The sequence below is a fragment of the Rutilus rutilus genome, assembly GCF_951802725.1.
Source record: "Rutilus rutilus genome assembly, chromosome: 4".
Lineage (NCBI taxonomy): Eukaryota > Metazoa > Chordata > Actinopteri > Cypriniformes > Leuciscidae > Rutilus > Rutilus rutilus.
This window is the reverse complement of record NC_140212.1, coordinates 2,580,399-2,607,434: the sequence shown is the minus strand read 5'-3', so window position 1 is coordinate 2,607,434 and position 27,036 is coordinate 2,580,399. Positions and strand designations below refer to the sequence as shown.

The 27,036-nt window shown below is 38.5% G+C and overlaps 2 protein-coding genes across 2 annotated transcripts in view; one reads left to right on the top strand and one right to left on the bottom strand.

Moving 5' to 3' along the window:
* Positions 1-1,158: 1,158 nt before the first annotated feature.
* pik3cg (phosphatidylinositol-4,5-bisphosphate 3-kinase, catalytic subunit gamma) lies at positions 1,159-9,588 on the bottom strand. Its single transcript, XM_084407241.1, has 11 exons — positions 9,344-9,588; positions 6,178-8,171; positions 5,916-5,981; positions 5,607-5,832; positions 5,414-5,517; positions 4,620-4,766; positions 4,451-4,541; positions 4,222-4,352; positions 3,783-3,894; positions 2,875-3,032; positions 1,159-1,995 (listed from the first exon to the last, which is right to left on the bottom strand). Exons 2-11 carry the CDS (start codon positions 8,161-8,163, stop codon positions 1,714-1,716), a joined length of 3,303 nt encoding a protein of 1,100 aa, XP_084263367.1. The 5' UTR covers positions 8,164-8,171; positions 9,344-9,588; the 3' UTR covers positions 1,159-1,713.
* Positions 9,589-11,795: 2,207 nt separating this feature from the next.
* nampt1 (nicotinamide phosphoribosyltransferase 1) overlaps positions 11,796-27,036 on the top strand; it is a 32,865-nt gene continuing 17,624 nt past the window's right edge. The window contains exons 1-4 of the mRNA XM_084407256.1: positions 11,796-12,029; positions 20,750-20,906; positions 24,963-25,066; positions 25,145-25,273. Of these exons, the coding sequence (XP_084263382.1) occupies positions 11,811-12,029; positions 20,750-20,906; positions 24,963-25,066; positions 25,145-25,273 (609 nt within the window). The 5' untranslated portion in view covers positions 11,796-11,810. The remainder of the gene's footprint in view (positions 12,030-20,749; positions 20,907-24,962; positions 25,067-25,144; positions 25,274-27,036) is intronic.

Below are 27,036 nucleotides of genomic sequence, written 5' to 3'. Positions count from 1 at the left end.
AGACAACATAAGCTGTGGAAAATTATAAGTGATCTAGGGGCTTCATACAGGTTTTTATTTTATATTTATCCCTCACAGTCTCGTTTTCATAATGATATGGCGCTGCTCTGAATAAGGTCTGTAAACTGGGTTCATCATAGCAAGAATTACATAATATAAAATTACTGTTTAACACGTAGAGAAAATATTTGTATGTGATTCACTGAATCATTCTGTGTGATAATGTGTTTTTGTCCAACTTGGTCAGCGGCTTTTCGTCGTTGTAAATGTTCCTCTTCATGATTTCAAGGACCGTCACGTGATCCTACTATCAACGGATAAACAGGGAAGCTGTTTTCACTTCAAGGTCAACAACATGAGGATGATGTAAAGGTTTATTCACGCGTGAATTTATAGTATTATCAATGGTCAGTTTCTAAGCACTTCACTTTTTCCACAGCATGAATTTTGGCAGTGCAATAAATATAGGCGATTTTCCCAAACTGTATACAGTCCTCCTGGAGCTGATAGAAACCTCTAACGTTAGCTCTCTCTGGTTGCAGGTAAATCAATACAGGAGGAAAGGAAATTCTTCCTCTTAGCAATGAATGGAGGAAAAACTGGAATTACAACATGAAAGAAAGGCTTAACTCACCTCTGTCAACAGTTGTCCGTGTTCAGTGATGTTTGGCAACATCTCACTGGAAACACCATGATGATGTAAGGGATAGTTCACCCAAAATATGACCATAATTTACTCATTCCCAACTTCTATGACTTTCTTTGTTCTTTGGAACACAAAATAAAAGTTTTTGAAAATGATTTCACCTGAAGTTGTACAGATATTAAGTCCATGGGAATCTAAAAACTTTGGACCCCACTAACTTTAATTGGATAGATAGATAGATAGATAGATAGATAGATAGATAGATAGATAGATAGATAGATAGATAGATAGTATCTTCTGTGCTCCACTGCATTAAGAAAGTCATCTGGGTATTTCATGCTTTCAGATTAAAGAAGTCATTTGAATTAAGATGAAGAATTATCATGACACTGTTTATTTACAAAGCATTTTAATATAAAGTTAAATATATGTTAAAAAAATCATGTTAGAAGTGCTCTTGCGGGTTAGATATTAAACTAAAGATTACAGTTAGTAATAATGATTATCATCAATAAAGTTTCCACTGCCTCTTTATTTTTAATAATATTTTCTTTCTAGAAAAAGCAGTGTTGCTCTACATACCATGCCCACCTTATTGACATCACATGACCAGACAACAGTCATAATAAATTAATAAAGGGTGACAAATAAAAGCGAATAAGGCATTTCAACCATGACATTAGTAAAACAAATTGCATGTTGTCAGTATAAAATCCAAAACCATTTTGCTATCAACCAGAAAAAAGAAAAGAAAAAAAAAAAGACTTGGTGCTCCATTGCGAAATTTATGCAGATGCAAGATTAACAGAATACCAGCACTTCTCCTATTTACAGCTTTATTATGGGCATTTAAAATGACCCAATCTCTAAATCAAACAAAAAATGTATTGTGTTGCAGTGCAAGACAATATCAAGACTGCATTAAGAAAAAAAAGCAATGCATCACATGCATGCATTAAATAAGAATATAATTTAGGTTTATAAAAAGCTAAAAAATCTAAAAGTAGTAACTAAACACTAAAACGAAGGCACTGATTTACTTCATGAAGTAGCTGTGCTGCATGTCTTCAAGCTGAACGCTTCTCTACACCTTGTTTAATGCCTAGCACCAAGTGTAGGAACCAGTTGAACTGCACCGTCCAACCCTTGTCTCGACAGATCTCGATTTGGTCCAAGAAGTGTTGTTTGGCCTCGTCCTCCGAGCGCCCGACCGTCAGCGCTTCCCGTATGTACTCGATGTCCTCCTTGCTGGTCAGCTGAGGCATGCCGGTCATCAGCATCATGGAGAACAGGATGATCAGCAGGTTGGTGTGGTGTCTCAGAGCCAGGTAGGCCCTCAGGCAAACGTTCTGCGTTTATGAGGAAGTTTATGTTTAGTCACAGCAACCCGCGACTACATATCAAGTAACTGTCATTAGAGTATTAGTAGACTGTATGCTTAATATCCGCTAACACTTTATTTTAGGGGTGTAACGATACGCTCATGTCATGATTCGATACATATCACGATACTGAACTCACAATACCATATTTATTCTAAGACATATGACACAATTTTTTTTTTTACTGTTGATTAAAATGCAAAATTTGATATAACATTGTTGGTGTTGCATAAATACATAAATGAATAGGTTTGGACTTGGTGCTGGAAAATGCACAGGACAATAGAGACACCAGAATAACAATATTCATGATTCTGAAGCTGAAAATACAGAATTATTTTGGACGAATATGCTTGTACTCTGTCACTGACTAGATATATTTAAAATAATGCAGCACTTTTTAGACATTTGGCATTATCAGGACACGCAAATATTCCCCCATTGCATTATTATACATTATATTCAACATTATATATAGTAGATTGACACTAAAACTCTGAAAACGTGATTTTTTGGGGTGAACTATACACAATATATATTGTCACTATCCACGATACATAGTTGCATTTTTGTATTGCGATATATTGTGTCACGATACATTGTTACATTCCCTAATTTATTGTGCTGCTCTTAAAAAGATATTCTACTGACTATAAGTCAACTTATTCTACTAACCCGAACCCTAACCTAACAGTCTACTAATACTCTAATGAGAGTTAGTTGACATGTAGTTGCAAAGTTACTTGTAGTTAGTAGAGTGTCTAAAGTGGAAATACATCGAAATACATTGTAACGAATCATTTGCTATGTCGTTACGGGTGAAATATTAAGAGCGTAAGCATCTACCTGAAATTGGAGAAAATGAGTGCTGCTCTTTTTTCCTGTCGTGCCCATCAAGTAGAGGAAATCAGGAGTTAGCACAAAGGGAACTCGCTCCTTGCTTATCCCCAAGAAACTCTTGTAGTTTCCAAGGATGTGTCCGAAATCAATGTGAAAGAGGTTTCCTGGTGGAAAACATACATTTTGTTATTGTTACTTGAAGTGATTATTGACCGAAGGAATATTCAGGCTTCAATACAGGTTGAACTCAAACACCAGTGTTTGCTGCATGATTTTACTTAGCACAAAAAAATATATGTATATAATTCAGACTCGTTTTCTTTTAAAAAGCAGATATTAAGGTTAAAGGGATATTTTCACCCTCAAGTTGTTCCAAACCTGTATGAGTTTCTTTCTTCTGTTGAACAGAAAAGAAGATTTCTTTGAAGAATATGGATAAGTTAACAGTTGTGGGCTACCATTGACTTCCATAGTATTTTTTTTTCCCCATACTATGGAAGTCAATGGTGCCCAACAACTGTTAAGTTACAAACATTCTTCAAAATATCATCCTTTGTGTTCATCTGAACACATAAACTCTTACAGGTTTGGAACAACTTGAGGGTGAGTAAATGATGACAGAATTTAAATGTTTAGGTGAACTATCCCTTTAACCTTGATATCTGCTTTTTAAAAGAAAAAACTGTGAGGTGAACTGTCCCTTTAAGGTGAGGCACTTAGAATGCAAGCGAATGGGGGCCAATTTTTGGTTTTTAAAACGTGGCACTTGCAATAATTCCCCTGTTAAAACCTGTGTTTTTAGTTGTAATCAACATTATGCCACAAATGCTGTTGATCGACCTAAACTTGAACCCGGAATAGTCCTTTAAACGGCAGTATTCTAGCCGAGAGGTTACTGTAATAACAATAATTACCTGTCTCTGTGATCATTATGTTGTCATTGTGACGATCACCAATGCCCAGGACATAAGTTGCCACACAATACCCTCCACAGGAGAACACAAAGCGTTCAACAGCTTGCTGGTGCTAAAGAGGTGGTGTGAGGATGGAAAAAAAAAAGCACAAACATGACATATCACCAATGCCTGACCTTTTTCACATTTGCATCAAGCAAATACAAACATGCAAACAAGTGAGGCAAAGGTGTGACGTATGATCTAACCTCACTGAACTTCACCAAACTCGCAGGTGTTGGTAAATGAGTCAAGCTGAGTAAAAATAGCACACTGGATGTGTGTAGGTGCCATGTCTGGTCTACACAAAGGCAGACGCCCTCAAACCAAGACTCCAGGAAGTGAGGCGTTTCCTTCCTCTTTAGCAAATAAAAGAGTTCAAGTGGAAATAAGAACATACCTTGTCCTCACTGACACACTTTTCACTGAGCCATTGGCTGAGGATTTCGTCTTTAAAAGCTCCGGTGTTCCCAACAGTGCTTTGCTGAATGTTAGCAATAGTAGTGGCATCCTTCACTATTTCAATCATTCCTAGAAGAGGAGAAGTCCTTACATTGTTCAAGAATGTTATGTAGTTTTGACTCATTGCAGTGTTTGGAAAAAACTTTTAAAAACACATCAAACGTTACCAATTTTATTTCCAGTGGAAATGCAGCCGTATGGTAACAAGGAAAGATCCAAGGATTCCAGCTCCCAGATAGACTCCATTATTAGTAAAATCTGAAAGAAAGAAAAGAGACAGCGTTGGTAATGTGGGTGATGATGAATGCTAGCATGCATTTAAATGATCATGTCTACCTGTAATATCAGCATGTCCTGGCGAAGGTCATCCCCGTCTTTAAAGATGACTCCAATTGTGTCACTCGACAAGGTGGTTGGGTCGGCTCGCTTGAACTGAAGCCATAAGGGTTTCTTCTTGGATGCCATCACTTTGCATTGTTCAATCTACAATTAATATGGTGCATTGTTTAATGGGTGCATTATCTAAAGGCTATTCATTTAGAAACTGGGTCTTAGTATATTTATTGATGCTTTTACAGGATATTAATGGAATGTTCAATGTTCATTACAAGTTAAAGTTACTCTTTACAAGTTACTCCTGTTTTTGCAGTAAGACACTTACAATGGAAGTCAATGGGGCCAATTATAGTAAACGTTAAAATATTCAACAATGTGCATGTTAACATGATTTTAGAGTTAAAAAAAGCACTGTAAAGTTATATGCAATGTCATTGCCATGACAATGCAATGTAATAAACTCTAAAACGACTGTCAAAATTATTTAAACAGCTCTACTAATACAAGATTTAACAGAGAATTAATGTTTTTTTTTTTTTTTACATTAGAATCTGCTTTTAAATCCTCCAAAAATCAGTCTCATTCATTTCCATTGCAAGTGCCAGACTGTAATGTCGATTTGTGATGCTTTTCAAAGAAAACAAGGGACGAAGTCAAAATTATTTATTGTGGTGATCAATATTTAGCTGCAAAGGCTGTCGAACTTGTATTGAATCTGCGATATTCCTTTAAAACTAGAAGCACTGTATGTCAGTAGACACTAAAATGTAAGATGACTGTACAGTTTTACGTACCACAAGTGCCCCTGCCCGTAGCCCCGGGTCGTAAGGTACTTTAAAGCTGTCCGGCAACCCTGATATCTGCAGACCTTCCAGTTTCTGGCGCAGCTGAGTAACAACTACAGTGTTCCCACCACATTAGATATACAATGAACTGAGTTGGCCTATTGCAATACACTAGAGACAAATACTGGCTTGTAGTCATCACCTTGTGGTGAAACGTCATACTTTTCAGCAGACATTTGCTTAATCTCACGAGTGACTTTTTGCAAGGCCTCTGTGATCTCCACCTGCTTCCTGAAGTCCTGCAGCATGGCTTCACCACAACCACGAAGATAAGCTTCCAGAATTACGGCATACCTCTGCTGATAGTGCATGGATTGAGCGATTTCACTACGCAGGAACCAGAACAAGAAATGGCCGATGCGCTTGCTCTGTGAAGGAGTCGAAAGAGTTGGCATGTTAAACTGAAAACATTTTTACGTAAAAACTGCAGTCGGATGAAGCTCTGACTTACTCTAAGTGCACGTTTGAGGAGGAACCTGGCAAGTGCGCTGTCATGGTACGGCTCAAATTTTACAGCCTACAAAACAAAAAACAAATAACCAAGTTGCACACTTCACATTATACTGTTATCAATCATACAGTCGGGTGATTCATTTTCATGTAAATATTCCCTTGCTGATTTTAATAGCTAGCTGAAGTTCCTTTGTTCATGTTGAGTTATGATATGCAAAACCAACCATGGCGTGTGTTGTAAGTTATCACCCGAGGCTCACCTGAACAAGCTGCAGGAGGTACCGGAGGACATCATCATCCCCAAGAGTCTCCAACTTCCGGACGGCCAAAGAGCGCACGTTTTCATCAGAGAAGTGGCAGTCCAGTAACTGTAAAGCCAAACCCACATCAAGCGAGCTTCGGTCCCATACAGTGCTCCTCTCCAGAAGACAGTGTGTAATCCCCACAGCCTCTTGTTTCCCCCACTTAACGGAGGAAAGAAACTTTGGATATGCTTTGGGATCCCTCATGCACTCCTGCCGGAAGTGCCAGAGCAATTCTTTATCTTCGGAGGTGAGTGGATGCAAGGGGTCGGTAGCAATAATCTGCTCGAACTGTTTGCGCAGATGGTTGGGCATCTCTCTTTGTCCTCTCTCGCCCTCCATTTCCGAGTCCGGAGTGTCCTTGCTCTTGGGAAGAGCCACAGGGTAGCAGTACTTGTCCAGGAGAATGGCAACAGCCATGGAGTTGTTCTTGTCCGGGTTGGTTGCGGACGTAAGTTTGTCTGCGTTAACGCTACTGTGGTCTTCATTCTTCTCGGGCATCTTCCACATGTGCAAGATGAACTCCCCTTGTCTGAGCAGGGAACGGTGGTCCACCAGCAACAGGTTGACATAGTAGAGCAAGCGGCTCTTGTTTTTGCACTCATTTTCCTTGGACGTTTGAGTCTGGGCTTTTCCACACGACACCTGAAGGCTAAGTCTGGCACCTTTGGGCAAATCCTTGATCTTTATGTTGAACTCCAACCATGTGTTCCAAAGCACCTCCTCTGTGAAGGGTTTGGAGTTTGTCCTTTCTATTGCCAGGAGCTGTTGTCCGTGGAAAATGCTGGCCTCGACAAACACGATCAACTCTGAATTACGTGGGAGAACTGGTATGTCAATCCCCAAGATCTTCACCCTGAATTTACGATTGCAGTCCCAAAGGGAGATGGTGAACACCTTCTCGTGGTCTTTCTCAGTGATGGTCAGTTGTTCGTGAGTCCCGGCGACTCCAGTGCAGTCGTCGACTTGAGACCAGTCCTCTTTTTGGACCACATCTTGTTCTGGGTTTGGTGGATCCTCTAAAACCAGATGGATCTCTTCACCATTTTTAAGACACTGTCTGATCCAGTGGAAATTTTTAATCGAATGGTTGCCATATAGGTATTCCTCTCGTCCACAAACCCTCAAGACAAAATCGGATTCACTGACGTCTTCTGATATGCCTAAAAGTGCTCTCTTGTTAGTGATCTTGGCGAAGAAGCTCTGAAGAACCCCGACAGGCGTGTCATCTATAGACACCTTAATGGTCTGGCTTGTTGTATCCTTGTGTATCACCACCAAAATGTGATTGTTACTTATTTTGCTCAGCAAGTATTCAGGAAGAGGCTTCATACTCATCCAGGGATCCATCGAGTACAGTTTGGGATCTCGATCAGACAGCTCGATTTTCCGAGGGGTCAGTAGCTTTCTTCGTGTGAACTCCAGTTCGTCGTCATGCACGTTGCTTACATCGGTAACATCGTATCCGATTAGGTGGTTGAGAAACCGTTGGTACTGAAGCGAATCCTCAACAGGTTGTGGTCTAACAACCAGATGAATCTTCCCAACCTCTTTCCTCAATGCTTTCCAATATCTGATACAGTCAAGGGTTTGGAATACCTGCTGCTTGTCGTAGATCTCATACCAGTTGCCCTTCTTCTGGTAGAGTAGGATGCAGTGGTCTGGAGAGTATTTTTGGTAAAACTCAGGGCATATCTTAGTGGTTACAGCTCTGTGCCAAAGCTGGACCTTCACCTGCTCGACCGTCCAATTTCCAGTCACTTCCAGTTGCAGCGTGTCTAAGATCTTGGTGTTTTTGTTGATGGTGGGAAGTATAAACTCAACCGGTATATGATCCATCGATATAGCGGAGTTAGATGTAAATGCTTTCATTTTTCTTCTTCTCCTCTTGGTTTCCTCTCTACGAACTACTGGTGGTTCATCATCACTGGCTTGCTGTTCCATAACCAATGCTAAATTGGTAAAAGAAAGAGCAGTTTTTTCACAAAAAAGGACTAGGGCTGCTTAAAGGAATAGTTCACCCAAAAACGAAAACTATCCCATAATTTACCCCCACTTAAGGCTTTACGCGCGTTCATGAGAGAGTCAAGTTCCGGTGGAAGGGTGACCTCTGACCCATCGGCCTTTGCTATGTTTCATCCGTTTCACTTGAAATGGTTAATATTCATATTTTAGTTAATAAAGTTCAAATATGTCTTACAAAAACCCATCGCTACACTTCAGAACGCATCTATTAACACACTGGAGTCGTATGGATTACTTTTATGATGGATGCGCTTTTCTGAACTTCAAAAACTCGGGCAAAAAAGCTGGGAAGAGCCAGGATATTATATAATGTAACTCTGATTGTGTTTGGCTGAAAGAAGAAAGTCATATACACATATGGCTTGAGGGTGAGTCAATCATGGGATAATTTTCATTTTTGGGTTAACTTTTCCTTTAATTTCATGCACGAATAAGCCACCACCACCACTATATTTTACAAATGGATGACTGTAATGATTACACCTAAAATAGCTTCCTCAAAAAAATAAAAAATAAATGTAAAGAAAAAAATCCAGTGGGACTCCATTAACAACATTCATTTGGCGGTATAGCAGGTGAACAGGTGTAATATGCTTAAAATGTTACTTATAGTCTTCAGTACTGCATTTTATTTATAAACATATTTCTTTAGATATATTCTACTTGTTACAGGGTTACATTATCAAACATACAATCTGATAAGAGAAAACGTTCACTTTATGCAAAGGAAGTCACCAAAGCAGGAAGCACAAATGTGCTAACCCTTCAGACAACTAATGTTGACGAAGCAGAAAAGTAAGCAAATAACGCAAACCGAATGTCACTGCAATCAATCATTGGTTTAATACATCGACCAGTTTGCAAGACTAAACCTTAAAAATGTCCATGTTGTAGAAACGCACAGCAAACGCGGAAGTTTCTTTAATGACACTCTTAACAAGTATGATATTTAGAGTAGAAACACGAGTAATTTATCTATGGTGCAATGTCATAGTTACACAAAATAACAAGACAAACTAGTTATAACACTGACAGCTCTGAAGTAACGGTTTTGCCGGAAGGTTGCCGTAAAAAAAAGCGGAAAAAATATTAAACTCACCGTTCAACAAACGCAGAGGCAAAGAACCTGAAAGCGGTCGAGTGAATACTTATACATGGATGCAGTGAAACTCAATCCAGGCCACATACAAGTATAACCGTTCTTATTCCAGCAGTTATTAGTCCAAAATAAACGCGACAGTCAGTCAGTCCCACACGCGCGTTAGTTTCCCCTCCTCTCACCATCTGATCACACGCATTCAGATGCTGCACCCATTGGCCTGACACACACTTCTGCTCACACTCGACTTTACACATGCATAACATGTTGTAGGCTGTTTTTTTATAATATGCATATATCTTTTTGCATGCAAATATGTTTTTGCATAGACAATAAGGGTTTTAGATTGCATAGCGATGCATATTTAAAATATAAAAGTTGTTAATGCATTTTTAAATCAGGTGATTTCCAGTTCAATCACTTATAGAAACACTATTTTATAAACATTATTATATCACTATTTTATATCACTATTTTCACTTTTTATTTAGTTATTTACATGTCAACAATACAACAATTAACATTTTGTCAATGTTAGAGACGTTTTATTCGCCTACATTATTTGTGCAATGGTGTCCTCTAGTGGTGTGTTACAAGACAGGCACACATTTATACAGTACATACTGGATATGTCGTTCAGAAAATTATTGTATTTATTATATGAGGTTTGAGTATATGGAATGAAAGTCCAGAAAGAGACTTGAATATATGGGGGAATGTGAATATATGGAATGGAACTCTGAATATATGAAATGAAACTTGAATATATTGAATGAGAGTGTGAATATATGGAAAGAAACTGAATATAGCCTATGGAAATAAAAACTTGAATATATGGAATGAAACTAAATATATGGAATGAAACTTGAATATCTGGAATTAAAACCTTGAATATATGGAATGAAACTTGAATATCTGGAATTAAAACCTTGAATATATGGAATGAAACTAAATATATGGAATGAGAGTGTGAATATTTGGAATGAAACTTGAATATATGGAATAAAACTAAATATATGGAATGAAACTTGAATTTATGGAATGAGAGTGTGAATTTATGGAAAGAAACTTCGAGTTGGTTGGTTGGTTCAGCAACAATTTAGCCATATATGTAAGATTTTACAATCATTACATAACACCTGGCTCCTTGCTGTTACACAACAGGACAGTCTACTAATATATAACTTTTTATGTTTGTAAAAAAGAACTAACAAAAAAACAGTAGACTTTACTAATTTCTTTCTGAGGCCAATGGGTATTTAACCTAGATTAGAAATCTTACTATTTAATAACGCCTCCCCCTCTGTCGGTTATATGAAACTGCAGTCAATGATCTGTAGGACTGACGTCATTTACACAGCCTTTCGCACGGCCAATCAGAGAGCGGCTACAACAGCCCTGTGATTGGCTGAGTTTGAGGTGGTGGGCCCTGTCTTGACGTCATTATCAGCTCGTCCAGAGATTGGTCAGAACATGCCAATCATTTTATTGACTAGATCAAATTGAACTATAACATATTGGCTAAAAATAACGTTTGTATAGCTATATAGTTATAATCTGTATTGCTTCATAGATAGGGCTATCTTGTTTGAAAACAATAAACCAAAACCATCCCACTGACATGTCTCAAACAGAAATTAAAATTAAATTGCATAGACATTCAACGATCCACATCAAAGAATGAAATAATATATAATGTGCACTGGTAGTTCCATAATTTACACAAATGTCTTTTCAAAATAAAATTTTATGGCACCACTTGAAAATAAAAAGTAAAACAAAGGGGTTACATATACTAATATATACAATGAAAAATTGATAATTCTATAATGTAAAATTATATTGTTTAGGACAATCATAGTAAATGGTAAAGCAAAACATAAAGTTACGGGCTTTCTGATAAACAATCTCTTTCTGATTCAGCCATTCACTTTCTGATAAGTACCACGCCTCACGATTCCCTATGTACATTTAAAAGAAACAAAAAAGCAATTAAAACATCCCAGATATTAAATGAACAGACATGTTTAAATTAGATCTTTCTATCCCCCTGAGTCAAAACGAAAGTAATGCAAATTTATTTCTTTGCTTTTCTTAATATATATATATATATATATATTCCTACTGTTTGAATGTCAATACTGTAAATGTCCCTCGTACAAAGTCAATTGTTCTACTCAATGTTAATTTCAAATGTCAGTAGGATTTATGTTTATGAAATGAATGTTAATTGTTGTTTCTTGCAAAATGTTAATAAAAAAAAAAGAAGTACCAAGCCTCTCTTCAAACATCTCTTATATATTGAAAGAAAATAATTTGTAGAATTTAATGTTTTACTCTGTACAGTGTAAGATCTGTTATATGTTTTCCCTAATTATGTTTGGCTTATGTTTGATGTTAAATGACATTGTGAGCTTTTATGAAAGTAAAAAAAAAAAAAAAAAAAAAACACCCCTCACTCCCTGCAATGACGTTCCGCTCTCCTCATCCACTGATTGGCCAGTCCACCCCATTCGGTCCCGCCCATTCTGATGGCGTCACTCACCCTCCTCATCAACGGCGGTTGGTTGAGAGGGAACAACAGAAACTGACAGTAGCGCGCGACTCCAGTCACGTCAAGGGGAAGATGGAGCAGCACACAGGCGCCGTGGACTTCAACATCTTACTAGCCACTGACTCCTACAAGGTGAGCAAAGATCCTAAACCGAGAGTCTGGGTTACACACCGGTGAGCCCGTGACCGAGAGGAAAACGAGGGAAAGGGAACGAGAAATGAAGGTGGTTTCATCCTTCAGGCCGTTAACGGTTGAGTCGGTGTCAGTCAGGTCGGTAGGCCGAATGTGTGTGAGGAGAGACGACAGGTACATTCGCATCTTTATTTCTCTGAGGAGAATATATGAGTGTTTATGTCAGTAATGGCTGAATTTAAGCAGAAAACAGTGTGTTACACCTTAATGGCGAGACGCGCAGGTCCTGAGGGGAGATATCTTTCTTTTTTCAAAAGCAAAACTGAAAGCGTTTGCTTTCTCAGGAAATGGATTCATGTTGCGAAACTAGATGAAGTTCATTAAGACCCAGTGTTTCGTGATTTTATTATAACCATTCTGAATGATATCTGTGCTGCTAACCTTCTACTAGACCTGTATTAACCTTTCTGTAATCGTGTTGTCACCGGTGTGATTTACTCAATTTGAGTTAAGTTACATTGGGATTTCTAAATTAATTCTACTGAACGTTAGATGATTATATTTGTAAAAGAAAGACCAACATATTTAGGTGTCATTGTATTGCAAAACAATTAAATGTGTCGTATATACTTTGATTTTGACTGCACTGTACATGCAGGCTGATGTCTAATGTCTAATATGTATGATCAATGAAGTGCATAGATCTGCACTATGTGTAACGTTACTGTATATGTGTACTGAAGCAGTGTTAATATCATAAACGAAAACCTATTATATATAATACTATAACTTAGTTTTAGTTTTCTATAAATGTATGATATATAAGAAAATACTTTTCATGCACGGTATTGTAAAGATTTCGTATTTTATATCTGGGACTAGACAGCCTGGATACACATAATGTTGTAAAATGTAATTAATTAATATTAGTTTATGCATTAAAGGGCTAGTTCATCCAAAAATGATCCCATAATTTACTCACCATCAAGCCATCCTAGGTGTATATGACTTTCTTCTTTCAGCCAAAACACAATCAGAGTTATATTAAATAATATCCTGACTCTTTCAAGGTTTATGAAGCCCAAAAAAGCACATCCATCCATCATAAAAGTAATCCATACGGCTCCATGGGGTTAATAAAGGCCGTCTGAAGCGAAGCGATGCGTTTTTGTAAGACAAATATCCATATTTATAACTTTACTGGCTTCCGGTAACGTCCATATACACCTATGATGGCTTGAGGGTGAGTCAATTATGGGATAATTTTCATTTTTGGGTGAATTAACCCTGTAATATTGGCAGCCCAAAAACTTAATATACTGAAAAACCTACTAAACATTAAACTTAAAGAAGAAAACTCAATTTAGTGTAAACAAAACCTAATTTTAAAATGTTTAAACCGTAATAATATTGTGGCAATTTTGTGGGGCATCAGTCTGATCAGAAAAATAAATAGAAATAGAAATGAAAGGTTAAATCTGGGTTAACTAAATGACTTGTGCTGGGTGGAAATGAAAAGCCTTTCTGCTTAACAGATATGTATATATCTGTATATATATATATATATATATGCTATCAATCTATTGTTTGAGTGTGTTAAACTCGGGTCAGGCATGCATCCCCACATTTCTTGGACAAAAATGAAAAACAAAATGTGCACATTCACCAGTTTCACAGTGTTTTAAAAGTTAATACAGTTTATTTATTATACTTTAAGAGCCATGTAATGTTGCAAGATGCTGTATCATAAGAAACAGCTGTCGTGTCCCAACACGTGACGCAAACAAAGTGTTCGGTTTAAAGAAATGATAAGAAGGAAGTGTCTCATAACCTCGTAATCTTTAAAATGTCATTTGTAAGCAAGTTTTACTCTGTAGACTGAGTCCTGAAGTTGTTTGTTTGTGTCTTTGACTTTTCACCTGGTCCCGATGCGCTCTGTCCTTGAGAGTTGACTGCTGTTTTGTCTGTTATGTTGTGGATATGTTCCTCATCTATGTTTAATCAGTGTTTTCTTTCCTCGGTGCTGCTGGAGAACGGGAGTGGATGCGTTTGTCTTTTATCCTCCCACCGCGGATGTAATAGGATGCTCGTGTTTTGCATTGAGGCTGACGACACGTTCATTTAGCCTTTTAAGGGACGCTTCATTACTTCAGGGTCCTCCAGAGGTCATTGGAGGGTCATAGATCACGTGTGGAAAAGAGCTGGCTGTTCCTTATTTATTCAGTCAACACTACAGTCGGCTCTCTGTGTCCTCTTGATAATGAGTAGATTTTTCTCCTGTTCTCTTTCAGGACTGTTGACAGCCCTATTCACACTGGATTAGTATTACCTGGTGGTCATTTGTAATAATTGCGGAGGTTGTCTGTGATCTTAATCCCGTGCGAATCGGCCATGTCTTTCATTTGTAAAGTAAAAATTCCCCCGCAAATGCCCTACCATATTTCGCCGAACACCCCGAGGTGAAAACCATTAGAAAAGTGGACAAAAATGATTAGATGGAGATGGACGACATGTATAGCAGCATGCGGGTAAGGAACATTCTTCTGTTTATGATATATCATACAGCTAGATCTATAACGACAAGACATTCCCAAGCTATAGACCTTATGTAGCCCCGCCCCTTTTCAGCGCTGCGCTCGTTGTCTTTTGACTTCCGGTCTGTATTTTCACAGCGATTTTGCTTGTTTATGAATGAATGGCTCGTTTTAAAATCTTCCCGGTCGACTGACATTTGTTAAGACATCTGCTTTAAACATTACAATCCTCATGATCACTTTCGTTAACTTTACATTAATTACAGTGTTTCCCCTACCATTATATAAGGGGGGCGCCCCGCCCTCCTAACGGCTCCCCCCGCCCCCCTTGGAGGTCAAGTAAATTTGATTTGATTTTCTTTATAGCGACAGATTACAATTTGTTATTTTATATTAAAAAAAAAACCTAAATGGCCCTTAAGTAATATGTTATTTATCTTATTTCCACGATGGCATGTCTTTTCTGTCTGTGTTTACAATTATCCCAATGAGTGCGCGCACTCACACACAAACAAACACTTGCGTCACATACAGTTGAGCACTAGCGGACAGAGAGCGCGCGGCTGGAAATGTGTCGCTGAACTGAAGATGGCAACACTCGCTCTACTGCGAGTAGCAGCCGGAGTAGCTCTCCTGCTCCAAGTCTAACGCCCGTTTCACATATATTTCGTTTGCGGTGAGTATTTTTTTCCGTACCCATGTTAACAGAGCTTTCACACTGCACGAGGATGCAGTCCGTCGATGATCTGTTCCAGTTGCGGTGCGTATACAGCAGTGCAGAGATCGTTTCTGCACCGAGTCTATTTCTGCTGTGCTGCAAACGCTGAATTAAAGTGACAGCGCATGTTTCGTGGTCAAAATGAACACCGATTGACCTGAAAATGTAGTAATTTCACCATAAGTGCGATTAATTAAATAAAATGTAGTAATCTCACCATAAATTTATTTAATTAATTACTACTTTTTTCACTTTAAGACTGAGTTAAAGCAAGGAAAACTACAATTTACCTCAACAAGGCGACATAATGAACAACACTCGTCTTAATCGTGGAGGTGGAAAAACAAGTTCTTTGTGACATGCAAGATTTATTGTATTAAAATTTAAATACAAAAGATTTTAATATAAGTAGCCTACATGGTTAAATATTTTACCACTTGCTTGAGCAACTTAATATATAATTATATAGAAGTAATGTATTGAATAATACATTGTTTAAATTGTGTTTACGTGAACGCGCGTTCACAGCAGTGGTGCGTCTGACAGGATTATTCTCTCCAATAAATGCATCATAGAAATAAAAACTTCTCATAAAAAAAGCCCATTTAAAATGTATATATATATTGGTTAGTATTTATAAATCTTTTTTTAGTTGTTAGTTAAAAAATAAAACTATTTAAGCTCTGGTCCATTAATATTAACAAATACTTCTATAAATTTAACAAAGGTTATTTGCAAAAGTCAATTTTAAAAAGATTTAAATATGTTTATTTATTTTTTTAAAGAGATATCTTATGTTAACATTTTTTAACTTTTACAAACCATTACCCTCCCAGACAACCAATTTATGTAACAGATAGATAGATAGATATAGATAGATAGCGTCTGTGTCATTTTTCCCCAAACCAACCATAGAAATATACAGAGCGACTGCAAAAACGGAAGTTCAAAGACGATATTCTAAAGATGGCGGCGCCCTTGTTTCTCTGGCGCATAAGGTCTATAGCCTATTGACATCACATCCGGGGGATACGTCAGTAAATTCGAATTATCCCGTGCAAATGCGCCACACGAAATTCAGATGTGGGGGGGTAATTTCTAAATCACACGAGGTAACAGATAACACCGTGTACTAACCAGATGCGTTGCGATAAGATTCCAGCAACAAATAATTTGTCTGTCCACACTAGATGCGACACGACGCGACTACGAGATGCGTCAAAATCTGTCAAAACTCACAGCCAATCAGAACAGCATGTGGGCGGAGTCAGCCAATCAGAACAGCGTGTGGGCGGAGTCTCGCAGCACCAGAGAGTAATCTTGACGGCACTCGCAAGAAAATGGATAAGCAGCTACATAATCAAATTCACAAATATTACACCATTTAAACATTATTCAAATACATGGGCTACTGAGTTACTAAATCAATCTTTGTCAAAGAATACACTTGTTTGTTCACAGTTTGAACGTTCTTTTTTCCATTTGTTTAATTTTAATATCTGAGGTGAATTTTCCATTGTTGCTTTTACAGCTACAAAGCTGGAGCACTACATGATATTCAAAGTCACATTACACGCTTTTAACATTAAATAAAGCACATAAACAGCACCTGAGATTATCATCGCCACACTTTGTGTTTGTTGTTCCAGCGCGATGTCGCAGAAAAATAGAAACCGTTTCTAAAATAGAATCGTCGCGTGTCGCCGTCGCGGCTGGTTAGGACACACACTCTTGATTAACATGGAAAACAACCTTTTAGCGCGCGGCGTCGCATGTAGTTAGGACACGGTGTAATACTAATCCAGTGCGAATAGGGCTTAAGTCAGACCATGAGCTCTGCTTATAAACTTGTGATTAGTGGTCGACCGAGATTTTGATGGCCGATATCTTAGAGAGCAGGGTGGCCGATGGCCGATATAAAGCCGATATTTTTATATTTATTTATTTATTTAATAAATTTGAAATAAATTAGAAAACGAATCTTTAAAATAAACATGCTTATACTTTAGATGGCAACTTCTTGAATCTGCAATCAAATGACAGTATTTTTCACAAATAAAGTAGGCTAATTGTTTAAAAATATGTGAATAAAAAGAAAGTAAACACTGTAACACAGTAATCTGGTCATTTCATGCGCACTGGTAATCATATTTTTTCAAATAAAGACAAGGTAACGCTAATTTTACATACAGCACACAGTGAAAACGATATGAATATGACACAGTGGGCAACTGGATATAGCACAGCATATTTAAAAAAGAAGGATTTAAAGTTTTTCGATCGCGTCTCCTGTGAAGCTGATCTTCTGTTCGCATTCACTCACTTCGCACCGCCACTCTCCGTAACAAGTTTATGCCGGCTACAAATGCACACTTCACAAGATATCACAGCTGGACTCGATTAAATCTGCAAGGTTTGTGAAATTAAATGTTTATTAGATATTCAGAGATTTGTTTAAATGACGTAGATGCGCATTTGCTGAACGTTGACGGTAAATGAGAAAGTATTTTAGCCTGATTGTTTGCCTTTTCTTTAACAAATAATATAAAAGCAAACGCTTTACTTTTTCGCATAGCATTTACTTTCTTTGTTTACCAGTTCTGTCTAACAAAGTATTAGATATGACTGACAGAGATCGTAAACTAATTAAGACGGAGAATGTGAGTGAGCGCTGTGTGATCAGACGCTGCCGTTCTCTTCTCAGCGCCGCCCGTCAAAATAAAAGTCCCGCTTCCAACACATCGGCCAATCAGAAATACTTATCGGCCGATGCCGATATTTAAAAAATGCCAAATATCGGCCTTGGTGATATATCGTTCGACCACTACTTGTGATGCTACTCTTGTTTGACGTTTACACTCCATTCACAGTTTTGGCTCATATAGAAACAGCATGAAACTGTAGAAGCAACTGACATTTAGAACAAGAGGTGGTGAGAAGGAAGGAAGAAAATTACATCAGGAACTAAAGAGGGGCTTGGTTAATATTTCATGTTTGAATATAGATGGAGTAACATCCAGGTCAGAGTAATAGAGCACACAGGATTGTTCAGTGGTCATATATACTTCTATAGAAAGCTCAAGAAGGAGTGTTCAAGAGTTCAGCAGAGTCCGTCCACTCCCATGAAGCATTGCAAATGACATAATGAATCTGATACTGTCATCCTAATTGAAATAAATGTAAAATATACAGTTTTTATAGTTATAATTTTATGTTCAATCATGTTCACATGTGTTCACATCAAAGTTTGTAATGTCTTTTGTTAGATTAACATTAATGACAGAGACGGCAGCAGATATATTAGGCTGCTGTCCCTTTAAGACCAAATGCATGGATCCAATATACTGACACGCATCCGATTTCTTTCCTAGCTCTATGTTCACTTGAGACATTACTGCCTCTGTTTATGACAATACTCGCCTTATTTTCATTAGTATTTGACCGTTTAGGCACTTATCCGAAACCCAAAGTAGGAATACTTCGCTTGTCTGCATATTTAGCCGATTTAGCTCCATCTCGGAGCTCGTGCACAGAAAGCCGCTTGAGATTAATAACTCTTTTTAATATCAAGCACGTCCCACCATTATACCGCATTTAACGACAGTCATGTCACATAATTTGAGTGATGTGTACATTAAGGAGTGCCAAAAGTGTACCGCTTTAAAGGAATCGTTTAATCTCTATTATTGTGTTTTCATAATGCGTTTGAAGCCAAAATTGAATTAAAAATAAATTATGGTTAATCGCCGAGCCTCCAGGAGATTTCAGTTCATTTCTGACTAATGGGTCCACTTGGGAACATCAGATTAGATCTGGATGGTTCAGTTTTACAACTTGTTCACGATATTTTACTTTCATTTCAGTTTGCCACACCTTAAAATGACTGCTTGTACAACAACCTCCCAGGCTGAATCCGTGGCTGGTTTCCTTGATCTGAAGCCAACTCTGTGGCATGTCCTCCGTGCACACAGCCAGTTGTTGCGCATGCCTGGACCGCATGCAGCTGTTCACATGAACGGTCTTTTCCAGAAGGGAAAGGGCATCCAGTCCAGGACTTCCACGGCTGCTGCTCCACAAGGACTTCTGCCCTTTGGGAGAAAGAGCTTCCTGAAGTTCACCCTCGGGGTGCAAGGGGAACAGCCACTGTAGCTGTCAGGCAAAGCCATGAGTGTGTAACCTTTCCCAGGCTGGCCTGTGCACAGGAGAACAGCCAAAAACTGCCAGGGAAAGGTCAGCATGCACAAAATATCAGAAGTGAGCTTAAGTAGGTTGTCTGTTTGATATCTTGTGTAACTGTAGTCACGTTCTCGGCATAGGGTGTATTTATATCACAACTCTTTGAAGAGCAAGAGGGCAAACTGGATTTTTTTTATTTTATTATCTCAAGAAAACGTTGCTTGCGCAAAATACCACCATGATTCTGTTGTGAGGTTGTTGCTATGCTAACAGATATTCAACAAATAAATAGCCTACATAACTACAGCCTTTTATTGCACAATACTGTGTAAGAATGGTCCTCTCATATTTAAATGTTTTCACACTTCTTCACACTACACCCTTGCCTCATTTAGTATTCGCGGTTCTATGAATATGCAAATGAGCCCCCGCCTCCACTCACTCACTCAGCTCAGAGATCCACTCGTTGACGATCACACGTTGATCTGATTGCTTACAAGGTAGTTTGTGACGTCAGAAACACCAGTGATTTCAAACCGTGTTTTTGAGTTTTAAGGAGAAAATAATGTCAGCAATGGTTTTGACTTATGAATTAGCACATGGTTTGTCTAAAAGCATTACCACATAGACATATAAACAACATTAAAAGCTTGTTTTGTCCTCCTTTTTAACACTTTTAATAGACAAGAGTCCAATCGAGCCGGATCTTTATTAACCGACGGCAGAGTTTGTATCTGGATGGTTTATAATGCAAATAATAAACTTGCGTGATGGAGAAGAAGTGCAAAGTCACGTGTGCATGACCCTACAGTAGCGCTGCTAAACGTATGATGCTAATGTACATTGCGTTTTGGGGTATTTTGGGATGGGCGTCAGAACTGCAACTCTGTAACACGATACTACGGTCTCTCTCGGATACATTTAATCATTCACGATCTAAAATCATGATATTGCACACCCCAAAGTCCACCCCTTTTTAGGAAGCTGCATCATTTGCGGTATCATTCTTGTCCGTAGCATAAACTGTGTAGGATGAGCTGCATCTCAACATTTAACACAATTATAGCAGTGATGTCTGTCTAATAATGTGTGTAATTTGGTGCTGGAGGTCTGGCAGACAAGCTAGAGTCAAACCCAGGATCAGTCTGAATTACAAGAAATGGTGTTGACACAGAGTTGTTCACATCCATTACCATATTTGCCAATTCAACAGAGCAGTGCCAGCAGATGTTGTTGTCTGGATCTCGCTTTTTATGAATTGAATATATAATATTAATTTTTCTTTCTCGCAGGTCACGCATTACAAACAGTACCCACCCAACACTAGTAAGGTGTATTCGTACTTTGAGTGCCGTGAGAAGAGGACAGACTCTACCAAGCTCAGAAAAGTCAAATACGACAAGACGGTCTTCTATGGGCTTCAGTACATCCTCAACAAATACTTAAAAGGTACGTTGGACGTGGTCGCCAATGCTGATTTAACTTGTAAATGGGAGACGCAGACCCGTGGGTAATTTAGGGTTGTGTTCATGCTAAAGTATGCAGCCTTCCCTCCACACGTACAGTCAGTTTGCTTCATTCTGCTCATAAGCAGGCTGAAAAATAATAACTCTGTTTGTTCCAACAGAAAAAAAAATAAAAAATGGCTTTCTCGTGATGGAGCCAGTGTTTAATGACCGAACTTGATGGTAGAGTTATAGTGTAAGAAAATAGCAGCACGAAGAGGCGGTTTGAGTGCAAGACGTGTGACTAGCAGTCTTAGTTTGAGGTTGTTGTTCTTGCATGCCGATCAAATATGCCACATTTATAAAGGAATTTTGTCTATTTTTACACTGTAAAGGATTTCATGGTGCGCTGGGGTGAAGGCTTTAGAAATTGTGCTATTGAATGAAACGAGACAATAGAGCATCTGCTCTTTAACCCACAAAAGACTGCCCGAACCAGTCTGTTTCACAGCTTTAGTCTAGATACTTCATTTTTGGTAGTATGTAGTAAATGCTCAAGTTGCACTACTTCTACTTCTATTGCTGTCTTCCTTTCATCAGTTGTTTATGCATTGAATGTTTTACACTTAGTTCTAAATTTCTAACCCTCAGCATTTGCTTTGCAGATCATTTTGTAAACTTGATACTTAAGGAATTTAAAGATTCAAGCAGCGATACTATTATAGTGTTTTCATACTTAAATTATAAACATTTTGAGTAAATGTGTTTAAAAAAAAACAAAAAAACCCAAACAAGTGATCAGGGCTGGGCGATATGGCTGAAAACTGTATCACGATATAAGTGTTTCATATCGGTCGATATCGATAATTATTGATATTTTTTAGGAGACAAATATATTACATTAGGTGATATCGTCCATCGTGATGGCTGACCGACATCGATGGCCACGCCCCCCACCCTGTCAGACCAGCCCAGTCTCACGGCAGTTCGTGAAATGGTCACGTAATTTATTGATTCATGTACACCAGTGGTTGGGAACTTATGGCTCACGAGCCACACCTGGCTCTTTGGCAAAAATCATGTGTCTCGCAAGGTCTCTCACCCTTTACCAACAAACGATCGATAAAAAAATTAATGAAAAGTTTATGATAATAATAATATTCAAGTTGTACCGGCAAAAGTGCGTTTTCAGTGCTGTTCGCGAGTGTCACGAGTCACCACAGCAATCAACTAAGCTTACATTTCTGTGGGTAACCTACAGCTCCTGCACTGGGAGTCAAGCTGGCGAAAATCATTTTAGAACAGCAGCGAAAATGTAAAAGTAGGCTATATAAACTTTAATATATGATTTTATTGAAACGGGTGCTTTGCTGTGCAAAGCGACATTTCGAAACATTTCACCTGCTGGCCGCGGGTACTTTGATTTTTGCCGCAGAGACCCTTTATGTCCTATAAATGTGTCGTATTTTTGATAATCCGCGCAGATTTCAGTTGCCGATTTTGTTTAAAGTTATTAATAACGAAACATGAATGAATGAGAAAGAAAAGAGCAGGATGTGCTTTATATTGAAAAGAAATATTAAAAGTGCGATAAGTCGCGAAAGAGACCTGAATTGTACTGACAGGATGCTGTGCGCGCGCTCCGAGCGCAACACGGACTAGCAAAGTAGCCTTTGTCTCCGGTTGCGCGCCTAAACGGCCAAATAAACACAGAGATGTATCAAAATGCCAAGTCGAGTATTCCCGTAAACACAGTAGATGTAAGTACTGTGTGCATTCTCTCTCTCTCACACACACGCACACGAAGAGGATTTATGTTCATCAGTTGGTAACTCAACCTCACAGTGAAAGCCCTGCACAGTTAATTCTATATGGCAACTTATTTATTGTTTGCTGAATATGTTTGTTTTTAGTTGTCTATGGACCTAATAATTACTACTGTTGAAATTTTATTGAAAAAAAGCACATTTTTAATAATAATATTATAAATTAACCCCACCCCACGATATCATCGTCCATTGCGATGTTTTACTGTAAACATCGTCAGCTGCCAATTTAGGGGACATCGCCCAACATTTAAACATTTTTATTTTAAACTTAACCTTCCTCTGATTATAATCCCCTCAGTTATAAAGGCAGAAATGTCAACACAACCATGGAAAACACTCAAATAATTAAAACGTAAACATAAGTCTAAAATCACAATGAAACATTAACAATGATCTCTTAACATTAAGATGCAAAATTAAAGAATACGTAAGAAATGCTTAATAAAGTGTTAAAAAAAATGCAAAGTGTTAAAGGGTTAGTTCACCCAAAAATGAAAATTGTGTCAGTAATTACTCACCCTCATGTTGTTCCAACCACGTAAGACCTTCGTTCATCTTCAGAACACAAATTAAGATATTTTTTGATTAAATCTGAGAGCTGGATCACTCCTCCATAGGCTTCTAAGACACTATAACTTGCTGGCCCAGAAAATGCATTAAAGACATCGTTAATATAGTCCAAGTGACTCCAGTGGCTCAATCTTAAGTTTATAAAGCGACGAGAATACTTTTTGTGCGCAAAAAAACCACAAAAATAACGACTTTATTCCACTATTCATTTCCTTCTCTCTGAGCCTCGAGTTAGTTCACGTAGTGTTTTAGCGGAGCGCGTCTGTGTTGTACGACACACGTAGGCTCACTATTGGCCGACGCTGGTCATGTGTGTGATGCGTGTGACGTGCAACACAGAAGCGCTACGCAGTTACACTACGTAAAAAAACTCGAAACGAATCTTTTTTTTTTATAAAGTCTGTTTATTAATAAACTTTAATAAAGTTAATTTTATAATAAATTATTATGGCAAAAAAACTGCCATACTGGCGAGCTGACTTTTCATGTTTTATCAACAATTTCCATGCTCGCTGCGGCACTCATTTACCCCTTATCACTCCACGCCTGTTCTGTTACTGAAGAATCCCAACACGAGACAACGATATGGCGCAACCAGAGCGTTAACGCCTCTGGGCGCAACCATACTGTTACATGACTGGCTGTTAGCGTGGCACCTTAGTCTGCCACAATAAGTACATTTGCATGCACAATCATAATGCGATTGTGTTGGGATTTTGGCATTTAAACTTTATTAATCAAACTAATGTGATTAAGCTTATAATCGTAGTAACCATAATTGCATTAAATGTGGCGTACACCCAATTTTAGTCGCAATGGAAACACCTTAATCGCATTATTACCGCCCTGAGCAAAGAGCGCACGCGCGCGGACATACAGAAGATGCCGTGTGTTGCTCATACAACTTCATGAATGAGCTCAGTGACATTATTGTGAAGCTTTCCCTCCACTCTGAAACACAACTCTCTGCTCCTTATCTTCATCCAGAGAAAGCTTTGCAACCCCAGTTACATTGCTATGTTCATCACGACGCCGAATAATGAGGTTTTCTCGTGTCTCACTGCAACTCCTTAATCTGATTATTGGTAATAATCGCATTATTGGTGCACATCAACAAAGTGACAGTCAAGTTTCACATGTTCTTGTTCAGAAAAACAAGTGAAATTCGTTTTTTTTTAGTCTTAGCTGTGACATGTTGCAGAGACACAGGATTGGAGGATCATCATTTGGTTTGATGCTTGACAAAATATACCAATAACAAGCGTGTATTCCCACATAAAGCCTAAAGCCTTGCACTGCTTTACATTGGTAGTGTTAATCGAGTTCTCATTTGTAAGTCAGAGCATCTGCTAAATGAGTACTTTAAAATGTAATAAAACTAAAAACACAAGTAGTGCTGCAGTTTCATTGAGGATACTGTGCCTTTAAGACAGTTTGTAGCAACATTATGCACGATATTGGTAAGACAAAGCTTCACTGTGAGCATAGAAGTTTCCCTTAATGCAATAACGCAAGGATGCAGGAAAGTGTGCAATTATACGCGTGCAAACAGGGGCGCAAACTTCCCACCCTCTCTTACAGTCGTTTTATTCCTGTATTGTCCTGCCGCTTTCTTTGTCACGCTAGTCTCACAGTTGTCCCCTCTCTTTTTGCACTCACAGGACAGGTTGTCACACCAGAGAAGATTCAGGAAGCAAAGGAGGTCTACCGGGAACACTTTCAGGATGATGTTTTCAACGAAAAGGGATGGAATTACATTTTGGAGGTACGGAGAAACTCATCTCTCAGCTTTTTCCGCCCATGCTGAGCGTTCATTAACATCTCTTATGTGACGTCCCTGCAGAAATACAAGGGTCACCTGCCCATCGAGATTAAGGCTGTGCCGGAGGGAAGTGTTATCCCGCGTGGGAATGTGTTGTTCACCGTAGAAAGCACCGATCCGGAGTGCTACTGGCTCACTAACTGGGTCGAGGTGAGTCATGACCCTAAAACTCATCCCTGCAGTTATTTATATATTCATCCAGCGCTTTTATCCGAAGATACTTACTTTGCATTCTAGGTATACGTTTTATTTTATTTTTACATATAAATATATATAAAGATTATTATTCCAGAATCCATTTAAATCCCAGCCTTGAAACTGCAAACTATTTACAAATATGTCCAAAATACAAAATATGATTTGGCACTGTATATTAGCCTCAGCACACACAGGTATCATGAACCACTAGTGGAGTAAACAGTAGGGTGTCCGTTTGGCAGCGTGATCTTCTTCTGGTTCAGAGGAATTATATATAATTGGACTTATTAGACGGTTTATGTTTTTCACTGTAATGACTACAGCGTTTTAAAAACTTTCCATGTCATGGATCGGACTATTCCTGTCAAACGTCCTGTGATAGACCGTGTAAACAGTGACATGCCACACAACTCACGGCCAAACATTTCAATAGGGTTTAGCATCAAACCTGCTGAGTCATGCTGACATCCAGTCATGGTGATATAGTACACCTGTCACCGAGGGAAAGGTCGTTAGTTATGTCATTTGTATATTCAAATCAGCTTTAATTGAGTAAGAGGTCAGTTTTCTTTTACAGATGGCTTTGAATGTATGGCAAACATGTCATGTGAAGATGGTAAATTTAGACTGTGTGTGTGTGTGTGTGTGTGTGTGTGTGTGTGTGTGTGTGTGTGTGTGTGTGTGTGTGTGTGTGTGTGTGTGCCCTTGGCTCCACATATCTATTCTCCAGTGAATTCAGGAGATTGTAAACACACGTCTACTTCTTTTATGATGACCATGGGAAGGCACTGATGCTTACTAATAACTCAACTGATTGGAGACTTTTCAGACTCGCAAGGCGACATTATACTGATAATTAAAATATTTAGTATAAGCTTCTCTTAAACCTTCACTCCCATTCGAGCGGTCATCTGTAGTGCCATGAGGCTGGAGAGAACCTCTTATTTGTGATAGTCACATATAGGCTGTAGTTCGGCTTTACAAGACGCACATCTCTGCACAAAGTCAGATTTTGGGCTGTGTTGATCCAAGACTCGGACCGTGCGAAGTATACTTGCTGAAGACGCAGTAAACACGCATTAATCAGGTGCAGTGATCTGTAAGAAAGCCGAATTGGATTACTTTGATAGCCGTCAGTCAGATGAATTCGGTATTTATTGCGCTAGCTTGCAGATGTATCATTTTAAAGTCAATGTGAAAACAGAATTGACCCCATTTGCTTCTTAATGCATGCCAAATCTGAGTAAAAATCAATGTTGGCGAGTACACGAAACAGTTATTGACGATTATCAAATCGCAGAGGTTGCAATTGAATTATATGGATGTATAGTCTGGCAAGTTACTGCGAGTTTGGGCCACTCATAATGTGCATTTGAGAACGCAACATGCAACCATTTTCCCAAATGTGAAATGATAATAGTTTATAAATATGTTGCCAAAAAGAGCCTTAACCCTTTATTAACCGTATTAACCGTTTGCACTATCAAAACCATTAAAATTGCCCCTGACAGTAGACAACCTGCGCTTTTCAGCAATATACGGCTTATTACGGTAGTTTCATGCTTTCCGTCTGCAAGTGACAGCAGCTTTCTGGCAGAGCGGGAAGGAAGGATTTGAACAGAGAGATACGAAGCGCGGCAGGTTCGAGTGTTTTGGATTGCATAAAATAATAAAAGAAACGAACAAATACACGGCGAAAGAAGTGTTAGACAGCA